At 43.3% G+C, this 25,321-nt stretch overlaps 1 protein-coding gene across 38 annotated transcripts in view; it reads right to left on the reverse strand.

Moving 5' to 3' along the window:
• The window catches only part of ARHGEF28 (Rho guanine nucleotide exchange factor 28), a 273,620-nt gene that overhangs the window by 21,206 nt on the left and 227,093 nt on the right, over nucleotides 1-25,321 (reverse strand). For 20 of the 38 annotated variants that reach the window (XM_070233455.1, XM_070233468.1, XM_070233464.1 and 17 more), the window contains 6 exons: nucleotides 18,754-18,887; nucleotides 15,505-15,615; nucleotides 12,559-12,597; nucleotides 12,418-12,465; nucleotides 7,689-8,174; nucleotides 6,287-6,587 (listed from right to left, as the gene is read on the reverse strand). In XM_070233455.1, the coding sequence (XP_070089556.1) occupies nucleotides 6,287-6,587; nucleotides 7,689-8,174; nucleotides 12,418-12,465; nucleotides 12,559-12,597; nucleotides 15,505-15,615; nucleotides 18,754-18,887 (1,119 nt within the window). The remainder of the gene's footprint in view (nucleotides 1-6,286; nucleotides 6,588-7,688; nucleotides 8,175-12,417; nucleotides 12,466-12,558; nucleotides 12,598-15,504; nucleotides 15,616-18,753; nucleotides 18,888-25,321) is intronic. The other 18 variants (XM_070233456.1, XM_070233473.1, XM_070233453.1 and 15 more) reach the window with 1 other exon arrangement.

A 25,321-nucleotide genomic window follows, 5' to 3' on the forward strand; every position in this document is an offset into this window, starting at 1 on the left:
CAATTTGAGCAGAGAAAAAAAAATAAAGTAGATCATCTGTTTTTGATAAAGTTTTACTGGAGCACAACTAATCTCATTCTTTACACATTGTCCATGGCTGCTTTTGAGCTACCACGGCAGAGTTGGCTATGTGACAAAGACCTGATGGCCCAAAGAGACTAAAATATTCACTATATGGACCCTTTAAGGAAAAGTTTGCCACCCACTGAACCCGATGGTCGTGTTCTTCCCAGGCAAAGCTGAGACAGCAGTCCTCAGCTGAGCACTGCGCAGTTTCAGCAAGCCCTAAAATGGGATCTCCGTGCTTGGCTGGGCACCGGGGTGAAGGAGTCTGTCCCTGGACTCTGATACATGAAAGGGCGATGCTTCCCTCACCAGTTTTGAATTGTTGTCCTTCGAGTCATTGAGATGATAGGAGCACACCTTATCCGTCCCGTATGTCTGGTACATAAAAGGTTACTAATCTCCCTTCCAAACTCTTTATTGCTTCAAGAATAAAGCCACACTCTACTAAAGGTCAAACATGCAGCCCGTAGACTACACATATGTGTGTATGTACATGTATGTACATGTTTTTTTCATGTGTTAAGCGAAGGACGACCCTTGGCCATGCCTAACCTCTGGAACCATTCATACTGACTAGACTCAAACTTCAGCAGTTTGTCCAAACCAAACTGGAACCCAGGGTGGAGACAGATAGGCAGTCCCATGGCGGGCTGGCTGGCTGGCTGCCTCTGAATCCACCCACCCGCTGGTTCTGCTCTCCTGGACTCCCTTCACGGAGGCGGGATGGCCCTGGCCCAGTTGGCTCACACAGCCAACCAGCCCCCAGAGGACCACACAGTCAGGGTGTTGGCAGCCAGCACGCGTGGCTCACCAGGGTCTACAGGCAGATGGCACGTTTCCCTCTCCTGGTACAAAATCTGCAGAAGGCTACAGTCAATCAGCTACATTTGTCAGTGAGAAAGATTAAAATTAAGCAATATTATGGTTTTCTTTAAAATGTTACCCAAAGTGATAGTCAAGATTCTAGAAGAAAGATAAAGCATTGCCCAACGATTTCCCAATTTTGACCTCTTCAAACGCCCATAGATACCTCTGGAGAATAATTTCTATTATAATGAATCTCGTCAATCCTTCAGCTTTGGTTCCATTTAGCAATCCAAAATAAAGGCATCTGACACCCTCCCAAGCACAGAGAGCTCAGAATTCCCAAAGCTCCTTACTTAAGGCCTAGTCTTAGAAATACGGCCATTCTAATGAATCTACAGACTCAATGATTTCTTGCCTAATTTCTAGGTGTTAACAAACGCTTGATCACAGATGTCTATACCCATAAGTATATACAGATATTTATCACAATTTTACTGTTATGAAATTTTTTTTGACAAAGTTCCATTCACTAACCAAGTTCAAAAAGCTCACATTGTAGTTAAAAGATAGCTCAACTTTGGTGCATTAAAAAAAAATTAAAGCTTTCGTGACACCTACAAATATTACAATGAGAAAAATAACCATTTTATCCTGTGTTAAGGGCTGAATTATGTCCCCCGCCCAACCCCCCAATTCATATATTGAAGGCCCAACCCCCATTACCTCAAAATGTATTTGAAGAGAGAGCCTTCAAAGAGGTAATTAGGTGAGGTCATGAGGTGGGCTCCAACCCAGCAGGACTGGTGTCCTGTGAGAGGATGACCTTAGGACACAGCATGCACGGGGAAGACCCTGTGAAGACACAGGGAGAAGGCGCTGCTCTAGAAGCCTGGGACAGAGGCCTCAGAAAAACCAACTCTGCCCACCCCGCAAAGTGGGACTTCCAGCCTCTGGAACCGCAAGGAAATGCATTCCTGGGGTTTAAGTCATCCAGCCTGTGGCACTTAATTACGGCAGCCCTAGTAAACGGGTACATCCCCCTTTTCAAAAATACACCTTTGTCTTTGAAGTTTATAGTGTATAAAGCCAGTTTCGGTTTTATGAGAAATTGCCTCAAGGTCTTTGGCAAAACATCTTTCCATACAGATCACATAAATAAAGAGCCCATTTCTGAATTATGGAATATTTTTAAAACATTAGAAATTATTACTATTATTATTATTATTATTATTTTTTTTTTTGCTGAGGAGGATTGGCCCTGAGCTTACATCTGTGCCAGTCTTCCTCTGTTTTGTATATGGGACGCTGCCACAGTGTGGCTTGATGAGTGGTGTGCAGGTCTGCACCCAAATTTTGAACCTGTGAACTCCAGGCGTCTGAAGCAGAGCACACGAACTCAACCACTACACCACCAGGCCAGGCCCATATAGTCACTTCTTAAAGACTGTTACTTAAATACTAACTGCAGCATGGCTTTTTATTTGAAATTTTTCTATTTTCTTTCCATATGTAAAAAACATGTCATTGAAAGTTTCACACAGCTGTATTTTAAAAAAAAAAAAAAAAAAAAAAAAAAAACATTGCCAAGATGAAATATTCTCAATACAATGCTTTGAATTTTGAAAATATTTTGAAGAGCATCACATTCTAGTATATAGTAAAGGGGAACACTTTTTTGGAATCCAAACTTAATAAAGTTATTATTTTTTTTCCAATATCTACATGACTAACACATAAAATTTGACTCGATTTAAATTGTATCAAATGCGTGGTGAAGCCATGATGCTTTAACATAGTGAAGAGGAACTTTTTTCGTAACCTGTAAATATTGAGGTCCAGATAAAAATATACCTGAAAAGGGAGACGAAGATTTCAGACTAATTTTCACACCATCAAGTGTTTTCTCTGTGGATTAACGAAAAAGGCAATTATAAACTAATACATGCATTGAATAAATAGTTCTAGAATTCTAAAGCCAGGAGAAAACAATAGTCACGAAAACAAAGAGCTTTTTGCTTATTTTGCCTTTAAGAAGAGTAATCCAGTTGAGCGCTTTGTGGGGCCAACTACAGAGCAGTTGTCCTGCAGGGACTATATTGTTCAAGGGAATTCAAATTTTCTGTAGTCTTGGCCAGTGTCCCTCAGAGGAGCACAGATTAAGTTCTTAAACCAACTCTCTCTCCCATTATAAATAAAATCAAATACCAATTTGGATTTAATGTTCAAACATCCAAGAACTCTGTCCATGAAACAACTTCTAGCACTGGAGAGTAAAGTTCTTTAAAATGTGACCTTAAAAATATTTACAAGAACATGAGGCTCTTATTAGGCAAGAGTAGAAAAGCAAGCTGTCCTTACGAAAGTGTGTCTTACGGGAAAAAAGTGAAGCTAATAGGTATTTATGATATCTGAAGATGCGCGGAACCCATGCAGGCACTGGCCACTGCAATACAAAAGATTTAGAAATACTTCCCAATGGTGATATTAAAAAGGGAGGGAAGGGAAGAAACAGCAACAACAACAACAAAAAACTGGCGCTTAATCATGAACCTCCCACCAGGCGTTACAACAGGATTTATTCTATTTCTACTTCAAAGTCTTTAAAAAGTACAGTTCAAAACAGCTTTCTAGATATTAACAATGTACAGTGCAATGGTGAAGAGCATGGGCTCCAGAGCCAGCCTTCCCTGGTTCCATCTCTGGCTTTGCTATTTACTAGCTGTGTGACCTTGGACCAGTCACTGAACCTCTCTGGACCTCAGTTCCCCCTCTCACACAGAGCTAAGAACAGAACCATCTCAGTGGGTTGTTGTATTAAGTGAGGTTCTCCATGTAAAACCTTAGCACAGTGCTTGAAATTTGGTAAGCGTCCTACAATTGCTGGTGGCAGTGGCAGTGGTAGGGCAATCCAAAAACCAGTTTCATCCAGAGTGGAATACGGTGTCTGGTGAAGCTGGGCTGAACAAACCAATGAAAAGTCCAATCTAGGTGACATCCAAACACAGTCAGAGTTTTGTTTAGACACGATTTTCCCCATCGGGCTTACTGTGCCAGAAATCCACATTTCCACTGAGCTGAGCGGGTCCTATGCACCCAGCACCAGACCAGACAAAGGAGCAAACCATTCTTTAAGGAGTCGCCTGAGGATGAGATCTTCAGCACAGCATTAAAGAAACAGGTTAAGTGCACATTTAACAAAAACACCAGCCAGGAACATTAGAAGCACCTTTGTTAGCAAAATATTGTGAGCCATGGGGCCTTGGTAGTGGTCACTGATGACCACTGACCCAAAGATTCAGCAGCAAAATGTGAAAGCAGAAGACACTGACACTGCTCTGACCTTGATTCCAGCACATGGACAGTCCTCCTTTCCCCCGGCACGGCCTGTGCCTGCTTCTCCCAGCGCAGCGCAGCCCCCCAGAGCATGGGTGGGGAGCGCAGGCAGGCCAGCGAAGACCACCATCAGAGGCTTGCTTTGTGCTACTTTCGATTCTAAGAGCTGTGAAAGCTCCCGAGCTGTTCGAACAATTTTATCTGGCCCCGACAACACTCTTAAGAACATATTTCCAATTTTCATGCCACTTCCCTATCACCCCTAATCTCCTTCTTTTCTCTCCTCCAGAAACTGCTTATCACGCTTAAGTAAACAAATATAAATAGGGTCTTCTGACTAGTTGCAAAACTCTGCTGCTTAACAGCACACACTGCATTTCTGATCTAATCCCTCACATGCGCCAGGATGCTCCTGAGGGATTTAGGCCCAAGGTGACTCTGCTCTCTTCCGCCCATGTCCTGGGTATCCTTGGCCTACACTGGACACACAACACCTGAAGCGTAAGCGCATCCCCTCAGCATCTCCCTGACCAGCCCCATTGCCCTACACGTGGAGAGACTGACCGTGTCCATAATCACTGTTTGTTTCCTCAGTACATTTTCTGTCTCCTGCGAGTGTGCTGCCAAATGCTTAACAGCTTTCTACTTTGAAGCACAAGTCAATAGAAAAAGATGGGAGATATACAGAAAGTCAGAGAAATACCTCTTTTAAACAAAAGCTGAATGTGGTTTAACTCAAACTGAGTTTTGGAATTACACCAAAGCCAGTGTGCAAAACCACACTGACAAAAACACATCAAGTGCTATAAATAGCAGCTTAATGCATCAACACAGCCGAGCAGCACGTTCCTAGAAATAGCATTCTGCATTCTGCACGGGCTCTCTGGAGCACTAAAGCTGCAAGATAACACATTCAAGGGGTTACATTTTCTAAGTTCTGCCTATTTTTTAAATCCCAAGGAACTATTTCATTATATATTCTTTTCTATTTAAAGGATATTTGAAATGATACTTAGAGAACTATTTCATTCTCTCCCATATGCTGACAAGAAATAGGAATGTTACAGCAGTGACTAAAAAATGTAAAGAATTATCCACTAGGAAGAATCGACAACTTCTGGATGAGTAATAAAACAACTTTGAGGTGGTGTTGGAATTATTACTCTCTAACTTGGAGAAGCTGAATACCTCCAAAACTTGTCATTGCTGAAAATTATCCTCCTGACAAACCAAGAATGTATATCAGGATGGGAACAAATCGGTACCCAGTCTGAGGCTCCCCACACTGCTGCTTGGTTTACGTTTCTGAAACACTTTGCTGTCGGTGATTTATTTCCCATCCCTGTGGCCAGCCATTTATTTATTCTATTGCATGCCATCTGTTTTTTGGTAGAGAGGTTTCGAGTTCTTCCCGTTCCCTACCTCATATCCCACAGAAGACAATTTATAATAGACGAAGGCGTCAATCACTTGGATTCACGTGGAGCCGGTAACTCGAGCTGCCTTTCATTTATATTCGGCAGATGTTTTAATGGGATTAGCAAATTGTGTTATTATGAGGTACTTACGGAGACACAACACCTTTTTGACAATGACAAATGATGTTAGCAGTTTCATTTGGGGTGTTTGACAGCAGTACAGAAGATTTCACCAGTGTTAGAGGAAATTGCCCCAATGGACAATGAAGTCCTGCCACAAACCCTGTCCGCGTCCTCTAGTCCCGAGAGGCCCCGAGTATGTGTGTCAGGATGCAGGAGGGGCTACGGTGAGGAATAAATATCAAGTTGCTCCACTTTCAAGGGAAAGTTATCATTTAACCCACAACCCCCAGAGCCTGCCTGGTTCTCACATCTTGGTGGCACCCTCTAAGCCCTCTGCCCAGGGTCCAGCTCGTCTAGGTACCGACAGGCGAGGGCCCCAGTCTTCCCCAAAGAAAGGTTTATGCCACAAACTTCAGCACATCAGCACCAATTTACTCCCATTCTAGGGCCCACTTTGATTCACACTAAAGGAGAGCCAACCGTTCAGAGAAAGAGCTTCTTGTTGAAACTATCCAGATGACATTTAAAGCATTAATTACCATTTTTACAAGAATCCTTGCTGCTTGGGTGGAGAGGGGGTATCTGATGACAGGACCCAGTGGCTGTCCACAGTTCATGGTTGACATCCGAGGGCTGAGAAACGTCCGTCTTGAGGTCTACTTGGTTCTTTCTAGTCCTTACCAAATCAGAGTTAGATATATTTGGGAGGTAAGTGGCATCCTGAAGGATATCTGATGGAGTTGGTTCGTTGAAAGTGTTAAGTGACATTTGCACTAAAGCTTCATTGATGAAGAATGAATTTTCATGACATAAACTCTCAGATTGATTAAGTTCCATTACCTGTGTAAGAAAATACAGAAAAAGATACAATAATTTCTCCATCAATTTGTGCAAGTTTCATAAAGTATTCACTCCTAATAGAATTTAGCAATCAAAATTTTAATAAGAGTGAAGTCGAGAAGAACATTACCTTTGACTCCCTCCTCCCTCCCCTTTAAATGAGCGAGTAACGCACAGCACATCTTCAAAGAAAAGGACCAGCAGTAGTGCTCTCTGCTGTTACCGTGTTTCCACTGCGAGAGAGCAGCATTTTCACGCTTGCCAAATAAAAAAGTTGCAAATATTCATGTATACCAAGGTATTTGTAATAAACAGAACTTATGTAATTACATAATTACATAAATATAATTTAGCCAACTTGAAAGGAAAATCAGATGCAACATAGATCTTTCTTGTAACCTTATCAACTTTTATGACCTCATGCACGATCAATAAAAAGCATGTGTGTGCACATAGCACAGAAGAGTAAACTCCTGGGGTGAATGGAATTGTCAAGGATGCGTAGAGAGGATGCAAATGGAACATAGAATCTTCTGAAAGGTTTTCTCCTGCCCAGTCATTAATTAGTATGCTCATGTTAACTATTATTAGTGAAATGGATTTTGAATTTACTATGTCAAATTTACAAAAAAAAGAAGCAGCTTGGAATAACAGTAGTATTAGACTTGCTAAATCCAGCAAGTGTAATGCACATTAATAGCTAACTGAGCCCCCAAAAGGTGCATCTGTGCAGAACTAAAGACTGGGTCCCACACAGAGGCCCTTCAGCTGCAGGAAGGACATGTGCGTGCTCATGGTGAGTGCGCCTGGGGACAGAGCTGCCTGACCGGACAGCTCAACTCCGCGTTTCCTCCCGGGTAACAGCGGCTCAGACTACCACAGGCCCGTGATCCAACAGGACCTAGGCCTTTCAAATGCCCATATTTCAAGTCGAGATGCATATGCACTGTCTCTGAGAGTTCCCAGCCCCTGCCACCTATACATCAGGTAACGCTTGTGAGCCTTTGCACAAGCAGTGGAAACAGACAGGGAGGACCGTGACGGAGCCTGCCTCTGCGAAGCTGCCTCACACGCCGCTTCCACGAGCACGGAAGACCCTACCTCTGTACTTCCCGGAGAAAACGCCGCGGGAAGGCTGCTCTGCCGGCTGTGTTTCCAGCCGCACAGCAGGCTCTGCTGGGCCTGCATCCTCTCACGCTCCCTCTCCACCAGGCGCTGGCCCGCCCTCAGCCGCTCCAGGTTCTGCTGGTACTCCTGGAGCTGCTGGTCCAGCTCCCCGCGGTCCCTCAGCAGCAGGTCCTCCTGTGACTGGCACTCCCTCTCGCGCTCCTGCAGCCAGCTGGCCTTGGCCTCCTGCTCCCGCTGCTGCTGGTCGCACCTGCGGTGCCAGCGCTGCTGGTCCTGCTGGAACTGGTGCTGGAGCTTGTGGATGTTGGCCAGCTCCTCACGCTGCTTCTCCAGGCTGCGGCACTTCTCCTGGTCCTGAAAGGCGCTGCCTCGGAGACAGGGGCCGGGGGCCGGGCTCTCCTGCTGCTGGAGAACCAGCCTGTGGATCTCAATGTGACTGTCCTGAATGGTCAGGGCGGCCTGTCAGAGCAGAGAGGAAAGGATAAAGGCTTCCACACCATTTGCACTTTGGGTTGGAACTACCTCCAAATACAAAAAACATGACCAAATTATTTTCTCCTAATGTTTCTCTCCTTTTCCTAAGTTACATACTAAGACCAACCGTGGCACTTCAAATAGGCTCGTCTCCATCTCCTAGTACGAGCTGGGATTTATGACATGGGAATTCATACACAAAAGAAAGAAAGCACAAAAGCAATGTTCATGCCCTCTTTTGGAAATGTCGTTTGTTGCTGGTTGTCGGATAATATTTAAACAAGTCTTTTGAAGATGATTTCAGAACGTAAATTCACAAGACTACATTCCTGTTCCATGTCTCATTCTCTTTCTGAGGTGGCTCCAGTCAATTCATGAGAATTTAAGAATCTATGCAAATCTGGTAGTATCCTTTATCTGCATCCGAAGCCAGAAATTACTTAAGCTACATTACGTACATGAAGACGTAGAAATGAAAGTCAACCACTTGGAGACTTCTGGTAAATAATCTTCTTATAATCTGATACCCAAGAACAGCCGTTAACATCACCTTTTGGAGATATGTAACATGTGAAGCTAGTCTCATTATTGTTGTTTCTTTGTCTTATTGCAGGAAGGTCATGCATAAAACACCAAGCTGAAACTCATTTGTTTAATAGATCGCTAACAGGAGGCTGGAATGATAAGGGAACGTAGATATTTCTAAAGCCCAGAGGACATTACCAACCAGATTAAAAAAATATTTTGAGTTACGGTATCTGCCTATGAAAAATTTGGCAGCATCACGGGAAATAATTGCCAAGATTTGGCAGGATTCCACAAAACCAAAAAAAGTCGCTGTGAATGCCCTCGGAAGGTTTTAATTTTAAAAGTTCCCATTTAAAGTGCAAAGCAGCACAGAAGGGACAAATTGAAAATGGCCACATACCGGGTGTGTGTGTGTGTTTTGACTCGTTATGAGAAATTATTACTCTCCTAGGGATAAACTCACATTTCTTTTTCCTAAGAATTTTTAAAACTGCCCATGTAATAGATGCTGAGAAGATGAGGATTTGACCATTAGTTCTTTGTTAGATCAGCATTTTCCTATACTTTTGAAGGATAAAGAACTAAGGTGTATTTTAAATTGGTGCTTCTTTTAGAATAAGAATCAAAAATGTATTCACTGGGACCTTTTGAAATAAAATTAATGTTCTCAAATTTGAAAAATAATTTTAAAAATTTCAAATTCACATGAATATTTGAATAATATCTTTTAGAAGTTATTGTAAAGAGAACAATGATTATCAATGAGAATAGGCATTAACTACTTTGATCTCTAAAATATGAAATAATAAACCATTCAGGACCCAGAGGTCCCAGCTCGGACAAATTGTGGATTGCACATCACCATTTAATTCTAACAAATCCTAAGGGAGTCAGTGTAGTAAAACAAACAAACAAAAATTCAATATTTTATATGTCAAAACTACAGTAGGCAATGCTGTCTCATGTAAGCGTTAGTTAGCCTAATTAGGTGCTACCATGCAGTATTCCTCATATCTACTCAACATTTGGGATAAGACCATCTCTTCTGTAGCACGGAGGTGGAGTCTGAAGACTGGATATCCGTTTTCACACTTAAAGTTCACATTTATATTTAGGATGAGAACAGCACTTGCTCTTCAAGTTTAGGGAAATTTCCAATTCACTCTCTCTTAACTTTTCTTTGCTGAAATAATTCTATGTCCTTTCCTTTCTGCCTTGACCATACGTCATCTCTAACTCTGCTCTCCTAATACAGGGGGGATCAAATTTCAATGTCCATCTGATTCAAAAATGCTCATGCAAAAACCTCAATCATGCACGAAAGATGCAGCTTCAAAAGAGACGACTGCGGCGTGAACAGAAATCTTTCAGAGCCCACATCCTTAGACCTGCTCAAGACCTTTGCATAGGAGAACCCACTACAGAATTTGATCTTTCCTGTATTGCTTCAACCCGATGTGCGGCAAAAATTAGGTCATTTAGGTGACCGGCTTTTCTGAATCTTGACTCCACATAGGGCTGCAGTCAAGGTCGAAAGGAAGTGACTTCATGAGAGTTTTCATCAGGCAGCACAAGCCCAGATTCTCAATGCTTTCATCTCCCAAAAGTTAACAAACTAGACTCAAACTATACCCCTTCTCAGTTAGAAAAAGAAAGACTATTTGTCCACCTGATTAATCCGTCTCTAAGAACACCGAGCCCAGACCAGCATATCTAACAGCATTCCCACTAATTCTTGAAGACAAGACTGCTTACTATCGTCACTATTATTTATCACATTTTCAGAAGTTCTAGCCAAAGCAGTAAGCCAAGAAAACGAAACTGATATAACTATTGAAGAATAGCCATAATACTGTTATTTTCAAATTTTTACTTTCTATCTGGAATACTTGAAAGAATCAACAGGAAAACGATTAAAACAAAAAATAAAATTCGATGAGTTGTCTAGTTACAAAATAAACATATAAAAATAAAAATATTTATTTACGTCAGCAACCACCATTGGAGAAACATAATGAAAAAAATTCCATTCTCAACAGAAACAAAGAGAAAAATATCTATAAATAAACTTAGCCAAAAAAAAAAAAAATTCGTACAGTACCTATGTGAAGACTATTACAAAGCACTCCAGCAGAACATAAAATAAGAGATAACTAACAACATGCATTATTGCAAAAGTGCCAATTCTCCCCAGTTTAATTCATAAATATAAAGAGATTTTAAAGGTGTTGGTAGAAGGTAACAAACTTGTCAGAGTGATTCAAAAGCTCTTACGAAAGAACATATAGATGAGCACAGAAAAACAGTAAAAGGAGACCAGCACTGTCATCTATTCAAACGTAATGCAAACCTTTAATAGTTAAGACAGCGGAACTACAGCAAGAGTAGGCAGATGATCGCTAGGACGTAAGAGAAAGAAGTCTCAACGCCGTCGAAGCATAAACAAGAAAACATCAAATGTGACATGCCTTTACATTTTTTCTGGTGAAAACTTAAAGTCAGACAACTTTATTTCCCTTTAAGATTCAGCAGGTAAAGATATGAAGTATGAATGACTAATAAACCAGTAGGAAAAGAAGTTTAATCTCAACAATAATCAAAAAAATGCAAATTAAGATAATCAGATGCCTTGAGCCATTTTCAAATTAAGGACAAGTAGAACGGGATATTGGTTATTTTGACAATATCTAATAAAACCTAATTATCCTAAGGAAACACTCAGATATGTTCAGAGATTAGTGTACAAGGATATCTGCTAGAGTGTTAACACAAAAGTATAAACTATGAGGAATTGGATAAATTCCAAAGACTTGAACATTATACAACCATTAAAAATTGTGCTATACAATAAGCACTTACGATACCGAATGGCACGTGTTGCGAGAGCACGTATAAAACAGATGTAAACGCTGGAGGGTACACTCCAACACGACAACAGTCATTCTCTCTGTGGACTCACAAATTGTTTTATTTACTTGCATTTTCAAATTTTTCTACAATGTGTTTACCATATAAACATTGCTTGTATACCATTTTAAAATATTTTTTAATCCCTAAATTAAGCAATTGGATATATTCGGCCTTTCTTGTGCATGGCCTAAGGGATCATCCAACCCTATAATCCCACAGGCAAGCTCGATTTCTGCCTGTCTTCCTTTGGAAGACAGTGAGTCGCCTATCGTGGGCTCTGTGGGCCATTTGCCTGTGTGTGCTCAGGCCTTAGCACAGCACCCTGCACGGAGAGGGCAGGCAACAGACATCAGGTGGATGAACAAACCCAGGAACGAAGGAGCATATGAATTATTTAACTGCTCCCAAGGCCTAAGGCCACATGTGGAAGTGAAAAGTTTAGGTGTGAATTTAAGTTTTCACCAGAAAATGTGAAGTCATGCTACACTCACCTAAGAGTTTCATTGTAAACTTCAAGCCAGATCATATTCATCAATATTTTTTAAAGATATGAACTGTTTTATGGTTTCAGAGAAGAATGGTGTAAAAAGCAGTGGTGTCGCCCTGTGATCACAAAACCAGGGGCAAGTTCAACGCGTCAAGCTGAGCAAGGCCTGGGGGGCTGGCATCGCTTTAAGATCATTCACTACCTCTCAAAGGCTCTCAGTTTTAAGGTCTGGGAGTCATCAAATAAAGCGAATTGCATTAAGAGAAACATTCACGAGGTCAAAATTTAGAGCAGCACAGTTACCTGAAGGCTGTACAAGAGACGGGTTAGATTCTGTATCGCTTGTATAATCTGAAAAACAAGATCCTAAGCGTCAAAGTCTTGCAAAAGCATTCATTATCCTCACATAGAGGATGACGATATATTTAAGTGTGCAGAACTCACCTCCGACTGTGAAGAACCTGGGAAACTTCTATATTCCACCTAAAATACATAAAAACATAAGAAAATGAATAATCACGCTACTTTGGAAAGCTACACTGTAGTGTTCCAAAATGTGTGACCTTGGGTAAAACACTGCACTCTCTCTCGGCTCTTCCAGGGTGACTGTCCCCTCCGGAAATCAAAGCCTGTACAATCAAGCAATCACTTGATAAGAGCACCCTCTCCCACCCCGTGCAAACTCGGTATTTGAGATGCACAGCAACCTTTCACCTAACGGTCCCTTAAAACAACAAGGGATGGGGTAAGGAAGCGCAGCTGACTCTCCACAAGTGACGTGTTTACCTTGCGCAAACCACACTGTAAACTCTTTGTGCCCAGGCTGCAGTCGTCTCGGGCCAGGCTGGCTCTCTGAATCCTGGAGGCCACATTTGGATGCTAGAGAACATCATGCTTGGCCTCGAGCTCCCTATCTCCATGTTTGAGATTCACAAAGCCAAAACAGCCAGTGGCTGGGAGAAGAAACCAGACCTAGAGACGGCTGAAAGGGGAACATTTAGCTGGCCGCTCCAGATCGCAACTCTCAGAGCTCACTGGAGCCGTCTGTGCCTGCCTTAGTAGAAGCACCATCAGCAGAGGCCATGAACGAGGCTGCATAAGGCTGTCTGCTCCTGGGGGATGGGGTGTCTCTACCACACACATTACAGGCACAAGTGGGTAGTGAGGGTTTCCAGTTTCCAGAACTGAATTGCCCATTTGTTCTTCATTTATTGTCTGTCTTCTCCCACTAGGATGTCAGCCAGTGGGTAGCAGGATTTCACGTGTGTGGTCGATGCCATATGCAAGCCTAAGAAGGACGCCTGGCATGAAATGGACGCTCCCCCTCCATTCTACAAATATTGAGCACCCAGCGTGCACTCCACTCCTTACACTACAGGAGGTCATCCGACTCCTTGACCTCCAGGAGCCCACAGGCTCCCCTGTACCGCTGGCTCTTGTCTGGGCCGCTTTAAGTTGAAACCATGAGGAACAGTCAGCTGTGGTCATGTTACCAGGTAACTTTGGGCTTGTTGTTAAATTCAGTCAGTTCAGGCTGTTGATGCCAGGATGTGACAGCCCCAGCTCTTCCTCCCGCCCCCTCTCCCCCTGCCTGCCTATGAGAGATTGCATCACCAAGCAGCACCTCTCACAGGGCAAGGACAAGGATGGAAAAGGAGACATCAGATCAGTGCCTGACCCTCTGGAAGAGAGTGTGGCTCACACGCCCATTCTGTAGCCAGCTGTGGAGCTCTCTCTGCTCTTCTGGTTCTGACTTTGCTCCACACTCCACTGCTTTTGTAAGAAGATCATATGGTATAGAATTTCTACATTCTATAAAAATTAGGAACATGGAAATGAGTCAGATTATGCTACACGCGGTTACTTATTCCCAAGAACCACTAGGTTAGATGCAAGACAGAAATTTTTAACGTCATTTTTTTTAACGGAGTTGGTCTGCCACCTTGTGGTGATAGTGCACAGCTGCAGTTGGTGATTTACACACAGTATTTTGCCGTTTGGGTAATTAATTTTTTTAGAAACATTTTTTAAAATCTTACCTTATTAAGAAAGCTAATTTAAAAATATCCATTATACACTTTTCAAAAGTGTGATTTCGAGTGATCCTACCCCATACATCAGTTCATGCAGTTTCTCCAAATGCCTCATTAGTGGCACAATTCTCCAGGGGGGCTCACCTGCAGGACCCAAGACACTCAATGGCACTTACCTGTGACTGAGTCACGGAGGGAAAGCCTGCGGGGCGGGAGCCACCACAGCTTTCCACCCAAGAGAAACTGTCACTAACTGACCCTCCCTCCCTACTTCCCTCTCATAATATAAAAGCAGTGGGAAGCCACAGATTTACGAGCGAAGTCTGCACTGGAAGGGGTGGAGAGCAGGAGCGTTTAAGGAAGAAGCTAGGAAGCTTACAGTCGGGATAAGTGGAGCAAAATGTTTCATTCCTAGTTTCATTTTGGCCTATGAAGTTTAAAAAAAACATTAAATCACAGCCATCTTTTCTATGGATTTTAAAAAAAATCTTTGGATTTGGTTTCTCAGTCATATGTAATATATACAAAATATATGTCAAATGTTACACACATAAAGCCCTGATGTGTCACTTTTCCACATTAACACATACTGGCCTCTGGTAACAAACCTACTCCGATTTTAGATAAAACTAAACTCTTGAGCCCCAGACAATCATGGGGAGGCCACCTCACCACCTCTCAGAATCACATTCTCATTTCTTCTCTATTTCTGACAGCCTGGTTTCATTTGAACAGGAAGCTTCACACATTTAATTTTTAAAAGACAGTGTTGTAACTATGTGTATCATACCTCGAAAGAGAAGAGGCATTTTGAACACTTTGCCCTAAGCAAAAATTGGTCAGGTTGATTAAAAGTCTATCACAAAAATGTAGGTGACAGTATGGGTGGTGACAGAAAGCAATCTGAAAGGAGAGGAAGGTAAGAGAAAGTGAAAGAAGCAAGAATATTCCAGAGTCAAAATTATTTCTGCCACTTTAGTGCCACCTGGCTGCGTAAGGGCCCCGACGCCGGGACCACCTGTCAGCCAAGAGCTGCCAGACGTTATGGGTGAAAAGCCAGAGGTTTGCAGCGTGGACAGTGAAAGAGAGGCCAGACGGAAGAGCGCAGACACACCAGTCAACGTTCGAGTTTTCAATCTTTTTAATCACTTTTCAATTATTTCTTTGTTTACACCCACAAGATATAGGAAGAGCAGGAACAGTTAAAGAAGTAAGTTGGAAAGTTTAAATATGAATATTGAAATTGAGGACAATTCAGAAAACACTTTTACATGACTCACTGGACAGACCAGGACCTGGGGTTATTTTGTTACACACAGTGACTGGCGCCATTTACTAACAAGTCAGTTCACGATACCTTCTCCCCTGCATCAGAGACCGCCAAGTCGGTTCCCACACCCTGGGTCCCGGGATCCACATCCCAGCAGCCTCTTCCTCCTGTCCCTTCTGTGACTAGTGCTGGAAGTGCACCATCGAGACAGAAACAAAAAGGACATCATCAAACAGTAGCCAGGTCTGGGTTCTTTTGTACACAGTTGACACTTTTCCAAATAAGACCCATCACAAAATCACACGTATCGAATACTCTCATGCAATGTGCAGAAAGAGGGCAGAGCCAAGCACAGCCCCTGCCCTCAGGGAGCTTCCACACTAATGGGTACCCAACTGATGCACGGAATCAGTTACCACCCGTCTTTTTATTTTTCTTTCTGTGTATGGAGAGGTTCACGTGACGGGAGTGGTACCGAAAGGGTGGATTCTACACCTCACTTTCAGTTAATAGAAGAAAACACCTGGGGAGGGTGCGGCTGGGAACGGGCCCTGCAAAAGGAGACGCGAGGACGGGCAGGCCCAGGTCTAAGGAGAGAGGCCTGTGAAAGGCTCCCTCGGGGCTGGCACAAGAGCCACAGACCATACAAGGTCCGGGAGGAAGGAGGAGCCCAGTGACAAGAGGGAACCTCTTCCTGAGTTAACGCCGCATGAAGCTGCAGTCACACAGATGGAGGCACCCTCCTTGTCTCCAAGTCACTTTGTTTTTTTGTGTTTTTTTAACAATTTCCAGGTGTGCTTTTTTCTTTGTGATTCTTGCTTATGTTCTAAATTCACAAATACTGTAAATATTGTATATTTAACCTACGAAAACACAGAAATATTTCTAGTCCAGAAATATTTTTAAGTACCAAATACAGATTTCACTCCAGCCATTAAATCTCTGTTGGTGGGAGTTTCTTTCTTTACCCATGTGAACTTAGTTAAAACTTATACTATGCTTATCTTATACGGACTGAAAGTATACTTTGCAAAGCCCTTTCACACCCAGAATTTCACTGGAATCACACCCAACCAGATCCTCATGAAATAGATATTCACTTTGCGACACTGTCTGTAAAGTTTTTTCCCAGCGCCATCTTTAAATGAGAGTCCTTTGGGACTCCAAAGGCTTCTTCCACTACAAAGCAGTTTTTGTTTAAGCAGAAACTGCTTCAAATTACATCAGCTAAAAATTAAGTTCATTTTGCCCAAGCGAGTCAACGCTTAAACAGTGAAGGGACATTTTATAGAGATTCTTCTGTCAGCCAAAAAATGGTTTTACTCTTGGGTATTATTCTTAACTCTTAGAGAGATGCCAAAGGCATTACCAAGAATTAGCCATTCTGTCTCTCTCAGTCCCTCTTAGAAATGAGGAGCATCAAGTGGGGAAAGAAGCTGATGGGGAGCCAAATGAAGGCAGAAGAATGAGACAAGATCAGGCCCTCTGTTCCCGTATTCAAGTTTAGAGTGGACAAGAGGGTCTCCAGACTTTTATAGGGAGTAGCAAACACTCATCCACCTGATTGAATATACTGAGGACTAAAACAGAGGGCTTGCTTAGTCTATAACCTCAGACAGACATGGGTCTGACTCAGAAGGAACAGGCCTCAAAGCCAAACACAGAATGGGCCCATTCAGTTACTGACCCTCACGTAGGAAGAGTACTGTGCCCTCGCCAGCTTCATAAAGAGAATCAAACCCTTGTGGCCCCGTGTCGCGATGCAGCCCGGAACTGAATGGGTCTTTGGGGACAGGACCCTGCCGACCTGGCCCTGCTCCTCCTCTACATGAATCCGGATATCAGGCACTGTAAATGGCCTCCCAATGGTTCTGCAGACATCATGGGTGTGCCCTGTGAACTCTCCCAAGTCACGGGAGATGTGGACACAGACAGCGAGAACCGTCCTCGCCTGGTCTGAGGGAGGGAAGGTGCGGCACGAGCCCTGAGCAGCTGCAGCAGCGAGTGGAGCTGTCCAGCTGTCCCCGGGGTGGGCTGAGAGCAGCAGACCCCTGGTGTATTTTTAGACAGAACTTCCTCAATGGCATAATGAGGTTCTTCTTTAACAAGGAAATACCCGGGGCAGTACAACTCCCCTGACGAATGTGAGCTGTGTTGAAATGAAAAGCATATGTGCACATTCTGAAATAGAAACCAGGATTAGATAAAGCAGAACTTGAGAGGGGAATGTAATTATTGGTATTGGTAAAAAAAAAAAAAGTATAGCATTTAAAACTGTTCTGCTTTCATATATGTTAATTAACCAAGGGATGTTGTCAAAGAAATACTAAGACAATATAAGTGGAAGTGAGGTTTTTAACACCTGAACATAACAAAAAATATATTCTTTATGCTCTTATCTCAGAGACTTTTAGAGAATTAAATATTTAGCTTACAACTATACATATAACCATATAATTAGGCTCCGAGAAATTACCTAAATCAATTCTCTACATTCTATTTTTTTGTAATTTAAAATATTGAAACAGTGTTTTAATAAATGTATTCTGTCCCAAACTAATGTGTATGACGACATCAACCAAGAGTCTCTTGGCACTTCTGCATTTAAGCACCAACACGTGTGTGAACATATGTATATGGGATTATGGTTCTCTGAGTTATATTCCCCTGTGGACACATTAAGAGATGAGATGAAATAAAGGCCTTATTCTCTAATGAGCTGCAGGGATCCTTTATCAGAAAACCAAAAAAGTTTAGAAGGTTTTTTTTTTGTTTTTTTAAAGATTGGCACCTGAGCTAACAACTGTTGCCAATCTTTTTTTTTTCCCCTGCTTTTTTCTCCCCAAATCCCCCCAGTATATAGTTGTATACTTTTTTTAGTTGTGGGTCCTTCTAGTTGTGGCATGTGGGACGCCACCTCCCCGTGGCCTGACGAGAGGTGCCATGTCTGCGCCCAGGATCCGAACCAGTGAAACCCTGGGCTGACGAAGCGGAGTGCACGAACTTAACCACGAGGCCACGAGGCCAGCCCCAGAAGTTTTTTCCAAACTATATTCATTAAGTCCTATCAAAAACGAGGCAGGGCAGGGTACGGGAAGGTGCAGAGCCAGGCTGGGTAACAGGGCAGTGTAACCCACCAACTCTTGTTTAAGTCCTTCACCTTGGGACGCCACTTGGAAAGTCGGCTAGCATGTTTATGCTCAAGTTTTTTCTAATTTAAAAAAAAAGACTAAGTCCCCTCCAAATAGGGACAGAGCTGTTGCCGTCACCTCATGGAACCACTACATGCTCCAAGGGTTGTGTTCAGGCTCACTGCAAAGGCCTGTAACTTCACTTACAAGCAGTAGGCAATCCTGGCACGTCCTGAGAACTGAGCGTATCCGTCAAGGCAGCTTCTCCACAACCTTCCTCGGATGATGGACATGCATCGCCCATCTGCGAGGCCTTCACTGCAACTTGTAGGCTCTCAGCTAAGAAGAAAACAAAGGTAAATTAAAAAACAAACATATATACAGTCTAATCTAGACCAGAAGTTGGCAAACTGTATTTGACCTGAGTCTGTTTTTATATGGCCTAGGAGCTAAAAATGGTTTCACATTTTTAAAGGGTTGTTAAAATACGCGCGTACACACGCACACAGAAGAATGTGTCCCAGAGACTGCATGTGGCCTGCAAAGCCTAAAGTATTTACCATCCCACCTTTTACAGGAAAAGTTTGCCAACCTGCAATCTAGACCAATACTTTTAGTATCATTTTATGATAGAGAATTCAATAAAAAAACAAACTCATTGTATAAAAATCTCAAATGCAACTATTAGTACATTAGTTGGCTGACAAGCTCCCTGTAATTCAACTAATTTAAATATGATATCCAGCCTTAGGATTTTAAAACTTGCTATTCAGAAAACACTAGCTATTCTTCAAAAGAGTATTTTCCCAAATGTGCCTTAAAAAATACAGATTCCCGGGAGTGACATCACCATCATGGCAGAGTGAGTTGTTCCCTTTGTCTCTCCCCTCTAAGTTACAACTAAATGGACATGTATCAACCAGCAGAGGATTCCCTGCACAGCACAACAGGATGCCTGGCAGACCCTTGCAGCCATACATCTGAAGGCGGGTGGACTACATGCCTGGGGAGCAGCAGAACCAGGTGAGTGGACCCCTCCCCCTCCCTGGGAGCAGCAATCCAGGTCACGGGTCCTCACATAGAGGCTGGCACAACTGTAGGAGGAGGGAGGGGCAGCCTGGCCTGTGCCCAGATGCTTTTGGAGTGGTGACCCGGCCAGCAGAAGAGCCCACCCTGTCATGGTGGCCCCGCCTGTGGGAACACTCCTTACCAAGTGATGGCAGCTCAGTCCCAAAGAGGGAGCCCTGCCCACCAAGTGCAATGGCTCAGCTAAGCCACCTGCAAGCACAGAGTCAGTCTGTGTGGGAAAGAAAGTGCCTCTCCCCTCCCACCTAGCACAGCAGCTCAGCCAGGCCCCTGCCAAGCACAGTGGCCCCACCAGCACAAGAGCATCCTGTAGTGGAGCACAGAGGACCCACTTGTGCATGCATGCATGACCCCCCAAGCAACTGTGGCTAGGCCGCACAAATGCAGAACAGCCCTACTGACACAACTCCCAGCAGATGGGGCGGGATCAGAAAACACAGCTCCTGCTCCCCTCCCCAGATGTGGCAGGTGGAATCTGTGACCTGATCCACAAAAGTGCCAGCAAAGGGTCACAACACCATGAAGAACTACAGTAACACTTCAGAGCAGAAGGAAAATGACAACTCTCCAGAAACCAAGCCTGAACGCACAGAAATTTACAAGCTAAATGACAGAATTCAAAACAGTTGCCATAAAGAAACTCAACAAATGACAAGAAAACGCAGACAGTTCAATGAGCTCAGGAATAAAATTAATGAGCAGAAGGAACATTTCACCAAAGAGACAGAAGTGCTGAAAAAAAAAACCTCAAACAAATTCTGGATATGAAGAACACAATTAATGAAGCAGAAAATAATCTAGAAACCATAAAAAAACAGAGCTGACTTTATGGAGGACAGAATTAGTGATTTACAGGATAGGACTATAGAAATGCCTCGGGGGGGGGAGGAGAAAGAACTAAGATTTTTTTTCAAATGAAGAAATTCTTCGAGAAATATCTGACTCAATTAGGAAAAGCAACATAAGGATTATGAGTATTCCAGAGGGAGAAGAGAGGTAGAAGGGAGCAGAGAGCCTGCTCAAAGAAATAATAGCTGAGAACTTCCCAAACCTGGGAAAGGAACTGGACTTACAACTACATGAAGACAATAGAACTCCTAATTACTTCAATGCAAAAAGACCTTCTCCAAGGCATATAATAGTAAAACTGGCAAAAGTCAATGATAAAGAAAAAATATTAAGAGCAGTAAGGCAGAAGAAAATAATCTACAAAGGAGCCTCTATCAGGCTTTCAGTGGATTTCTCAGCAGAAACCTTACAGGCTAGGAGAGAATGGAATGATATATTCACAATACTGAAAGACAAAAACTTTCAGCCAAGAATTCTCTATCCAGCAAAAGGATCCTTCAGATACAATGGAGAAATAAAAGCTTTCCCAGATAAACAAAAGCTGAGGGAGTTCATCGCCACTAGACGCCTGCCCCTCCCCCCAAGAAATGCTGAAGGATACCCTCTTACCTGAAAGAAAAAGGCAAAGGTTTACAAAGCTTTCACCAAGGAGATAGACAGACAGACAAAATTAGAAAACTGCAGCTCTCTATCAGAACAGGTCAGCAAACAATTATAACATAAAAGATAAAGGGAAGAAATGCATAAAAAATAACTGTAAACACTTCAATTTAGTCACAAACTCACAAAACAGAATAACTTGTGACAATAACTCAGAAGAAGAAGGGGAAACGAATGGAACCTGCTTAGGCTAATGGAGATAAGAGGCTATCGGAAAATGGACTGTCTCATCTACAAGATCTTGTATCCAAACCTCATTGTAACCAGTAAAAAAGAAAAATCAGAGCAGAGCCACAATTCATTAATAAAGAGAAGACCATCACAGAAAACCAACAAACTGAAATGGTAGTCAGAAATACAAGGGAAGAGAAACAATGGAAATAGAACAACCAGAAAACAAGAAATAAAATGCCAGTATTAAGCCCTCATTTGTCAATAATCACTCTAAATGTAAATAGATTGAACTCTTCAATTGAAAGACACACAGTGGCTGGATGGATTAGAAAATAAGACCCAACAGTATGCTGCCTCCAGGAAACACACCTCAGCTCTAAAGACAAACACAGGCTCAGAGTGAAGGGATGGAAGACGATACTCCAAGCTAACAGTAAACAAAAGAAAGCAGGTATCGCCATATTTATATAAGACAAAGTAGACTTCAAGATAAAAAAGACAATGAGAAACAAAGAGGGGCAGTATATAATGATAAAAAGGACATCCCACCAAGAGGACATAACACTTATGAATATATATGCACCTAACACAGGGGCACCAAAGCACATAAAGCAACTATTAACAGACCTAAAGGGAGATATTAACAACAACACAACAATAATAGGGGACCTCAACACCCCACTTACATCAATGGACAGATCATCCAGACAGAAAATCAACAAGGAAGTAGTGGTATTAAATGAAACACTAGATCAGGTGGACTTAATAGATATGTATAGAACATTCCATCCAGAAACAGCAGAATACACATTCTCCTAAAGTGCACATGGAACATTCTCAAAGATAGACCATATGTTTGAAAACAAGGCAAGCCTCAATAAATTTAAGAAGATTGAAATCATATCAAGAAGCATCTTTTCCAACCACAAATGCTATGAAACTAGAACTCAATCACAAGAAAAAACCTAGGAAAGACACAAATATGTGGAGACTAAACAACATGCCACTGAACAACCAATGAAGAAATCAAAGGAGAAATAAAAAAATACCTGGAGACAAATGAAAATGAAAACACAACATACCGACTCTTATGGGGGGGAGGGGCAAAAGAAGTAAAGGGGCATATATGTATTAAAAAAAAAAATACAGTCTCGCTGTCCTCACCGTAGATCTACTGGTTCAGATTCTCCAGGAAAGAAAACAAAGGATTCGCATTTTAAAGAGGCACCAAAGGCTACTCATAGGATCTGGTGAGACTGGGAAACATCACATCAAGAAAGCGAAGTTTTTATTTACAATAAAAGGTTTTCAACTAGCATGTGGAATAGTGTAATTTTGAGGACCCTACAAATATTTCTAAACCCCTCTGTCCAATGATTCAATTCAGTCAACACTCACTGAGCACCCGCTGAGCCCTAATGACCAGTGGGCATTTGATAACTAATAAGGAGAGTTTGCAGCTTGGAGAAGGAAAGAGACACAACTAACCACGCCACTAGATAGCATGCGATCAGTACCAAGTTCCATCACCCAGGCGTAAGAGCATTAAAAAGTACTCCAGTAGCACAGCAGAGCCAGCGGGATTAGGAAAACTTGCTTAAAGGAGATGAAACCTGAGCAGGACCTTGAGCAGATGGAGTTCAAGAGGCCGAGACAGAAGAGGAGAAAGGAGTGAAGAAAAGCAGTGCAGTAGAACAAAGACCTCGGCAGGCAGATGATTCAAGGTGCGTAAATGAACGGTCTTTCCCCCCAAAGATAAGTCCCTCACTCTGATAAGAATTCCTGCTGTCTCTGCAGCGATGTGTTGTCAATCAATGGTGGGGCTGGATCATCTCGCCTGAAGATCGGGCAGTACTTCAACTGCCCTGAATTCTCTTGAGTGGCTGGGTCCACTGCTGCGCCCCAGCTCCCCCACCACATGGAAGCCCAGAGGAATCCAAGCAGATGGACCAAAACAGGGCTCCAGTGACAGTTTTGGTGGGGGAGAAAGTGAAAGCCACCAGCTAAAATTGAGAGTGGGTGACTTATTCAATAAAGAGGTCATCAAGGATAATGAGAGGGTCACCCGTTCTTGTCGACCTGTTTGAAAGTCCTTCGAGCTTTATTTCTAAAATACGTCTTGCATCTGTCCACTTCTCTCTCCTGCCTCTGCGCACAGTCCTGGTCTAGACCAAGGCTCCAGCATCTCCCCTCAGCTTCTGTGATGGCTTCCTAACAGTCTCCAGGCAAACTGGTCTCCTTGCATCTGTTCCTCATTCAGCAGCCAACATTCTTTTCAAGATGGAAATAAGATTATGCCACACCCATGATTAAAAGCTTCCATCACTTTCCATCAGTTTTGGGAAAAAAATTTTTTTTTTCTTAACCACGGCCTATAAAGACCCGGCCCCTATCCACCCCATGGCCATCTCGCCTGACTCCTGCCAGCGTCGTCTTCCTTCTCTCCTTGGACACACCAAGCTCATTCCAGATGCGGGGGCTCTGCACGCACTTTCTCCCTGCCCAGGAATGGTCCCCCCCAGAGCTCCAAACAGCTGGCTGCTTCTATCTTTCAGTTCTCATTGCAAAACATAATCTCCTCATAGAGGTCTTCCCTGGCCTCTCTGAAGCAAAGCCTTCACCTCATCCCAAACCCATTTTCTTATTTTCTTGTGACTTCTGAGATGCTCTTGCCTCCTTGTGTACCGTCCATCTTCCCCATTGGAAGACTTCATGAAAGCATTACTGCCTCCTTAGCACCCACAGCAGCACACAGTTGATGCTCAATATCTGATGAATGCGTGGATGAATCCATCAGTGGACCCCACTTCAGACAACCTCTCTGCCCTTCTTAAGACCTCAGTTTCCTCGACTGTGAAATAAAGATGAGAGATTCCACGATTCCCAAATTCTCCTCCAGAGCTAAAGTTCTGAAATGCTAAGCCAGAGCCCGGCAAACTTTTTCTGCAAAGGACCAGAGAGGACATATTTTAGGCTTTGTGGGCCACAAGCCCACTCACTGTTGCAGCTATCCATCTGTGCCACTGCAGCAGGAAAGCAGCCAGAGATATCACTGATATGCAAACGGGTGGGTGTGGCTGGGTTCCAATAAACCTATGTGTACAGAAACAGGTGGTGGGATGCCTTTCATGCGTGGTCTATAATCTACCCACCCTCTTTCTGATCCACAGCATTCCCCGCCACACTCTCAGGGGGTGCCTAGTATCTCCTAAACCCTCTGTCCCTGTGGTCACTTCCAGACCGTTAGCCCCATTCCCCCCCTTAAATCCCTTCTTCCCCTGAAGTCCGTGCCATCAGGTTATGGCACTTGCTGCCCCTCCTGGTTGCCGTTGGCTACAGACCCCTTGACAAGGTCAGTTCTCCCCTCCCCAGTGCTACTGCTGTCAAAGTTCTCAGTGACTCCAATCCTATGAACACAGACCTCCCAACACCCTGGCCTCTGTCTCCTGACCTTCTCACCTTCAGTGACCCTGACCTCCAGCCTCCTCAGCTCCCAGGGTTATTCCTAGACTTTGCTATTCTCTGCACAGTAGTTGAGGGCTCCTTTTAAAACACAAATCAAGTCACTCCTCTACTCAAAACTCTGTGAAGCCTCTCGACCCACTCGGAAGAACATTCAAAGTCCTTACCTCACCCTCGTTACCTGAGTCCTCGTGAACCAGACTCATCTCCTGCCACTTACCGCCCCTCACTTCACTCCACCTGCACCGTCCTCCTTGATGTTCCTCAAACAAACCTGACACTCACCTGCCTCGGGCCCTTTGCACCTGCTATTCCCTCTGTCTGGAACATGCTTTTCCGAGATATCTACTTGGCTTCCACACTTTTACCACGTGTGCTTACATACCACCACATCAAAGAGGCCTTCCCCGGCCACCCTATCTAAAACAGGGCCTCTCAACTCCACCACTGCCCCCTCATCCGCTCACGTTCCTTCATAGTGCCCGACACACCTGATGTATTTATTTCCTTATCTTTTGCTGTTTCTGGAATGCAAATTCCAG

Source organism: Equus caballus, chromosome 14 (genome assembly GCF_041296265.1).
Source record: "Equus caballus isolate H_3958 breed thoroughbred chromosome 14, TB-T2T, whole genome shotgun sequence".
Lineage (NCBI taxonomy): Eukaryota > Metazoa > Chordata > Mammalia > Perissodactyla > Equidae > Equus > Equus caballus.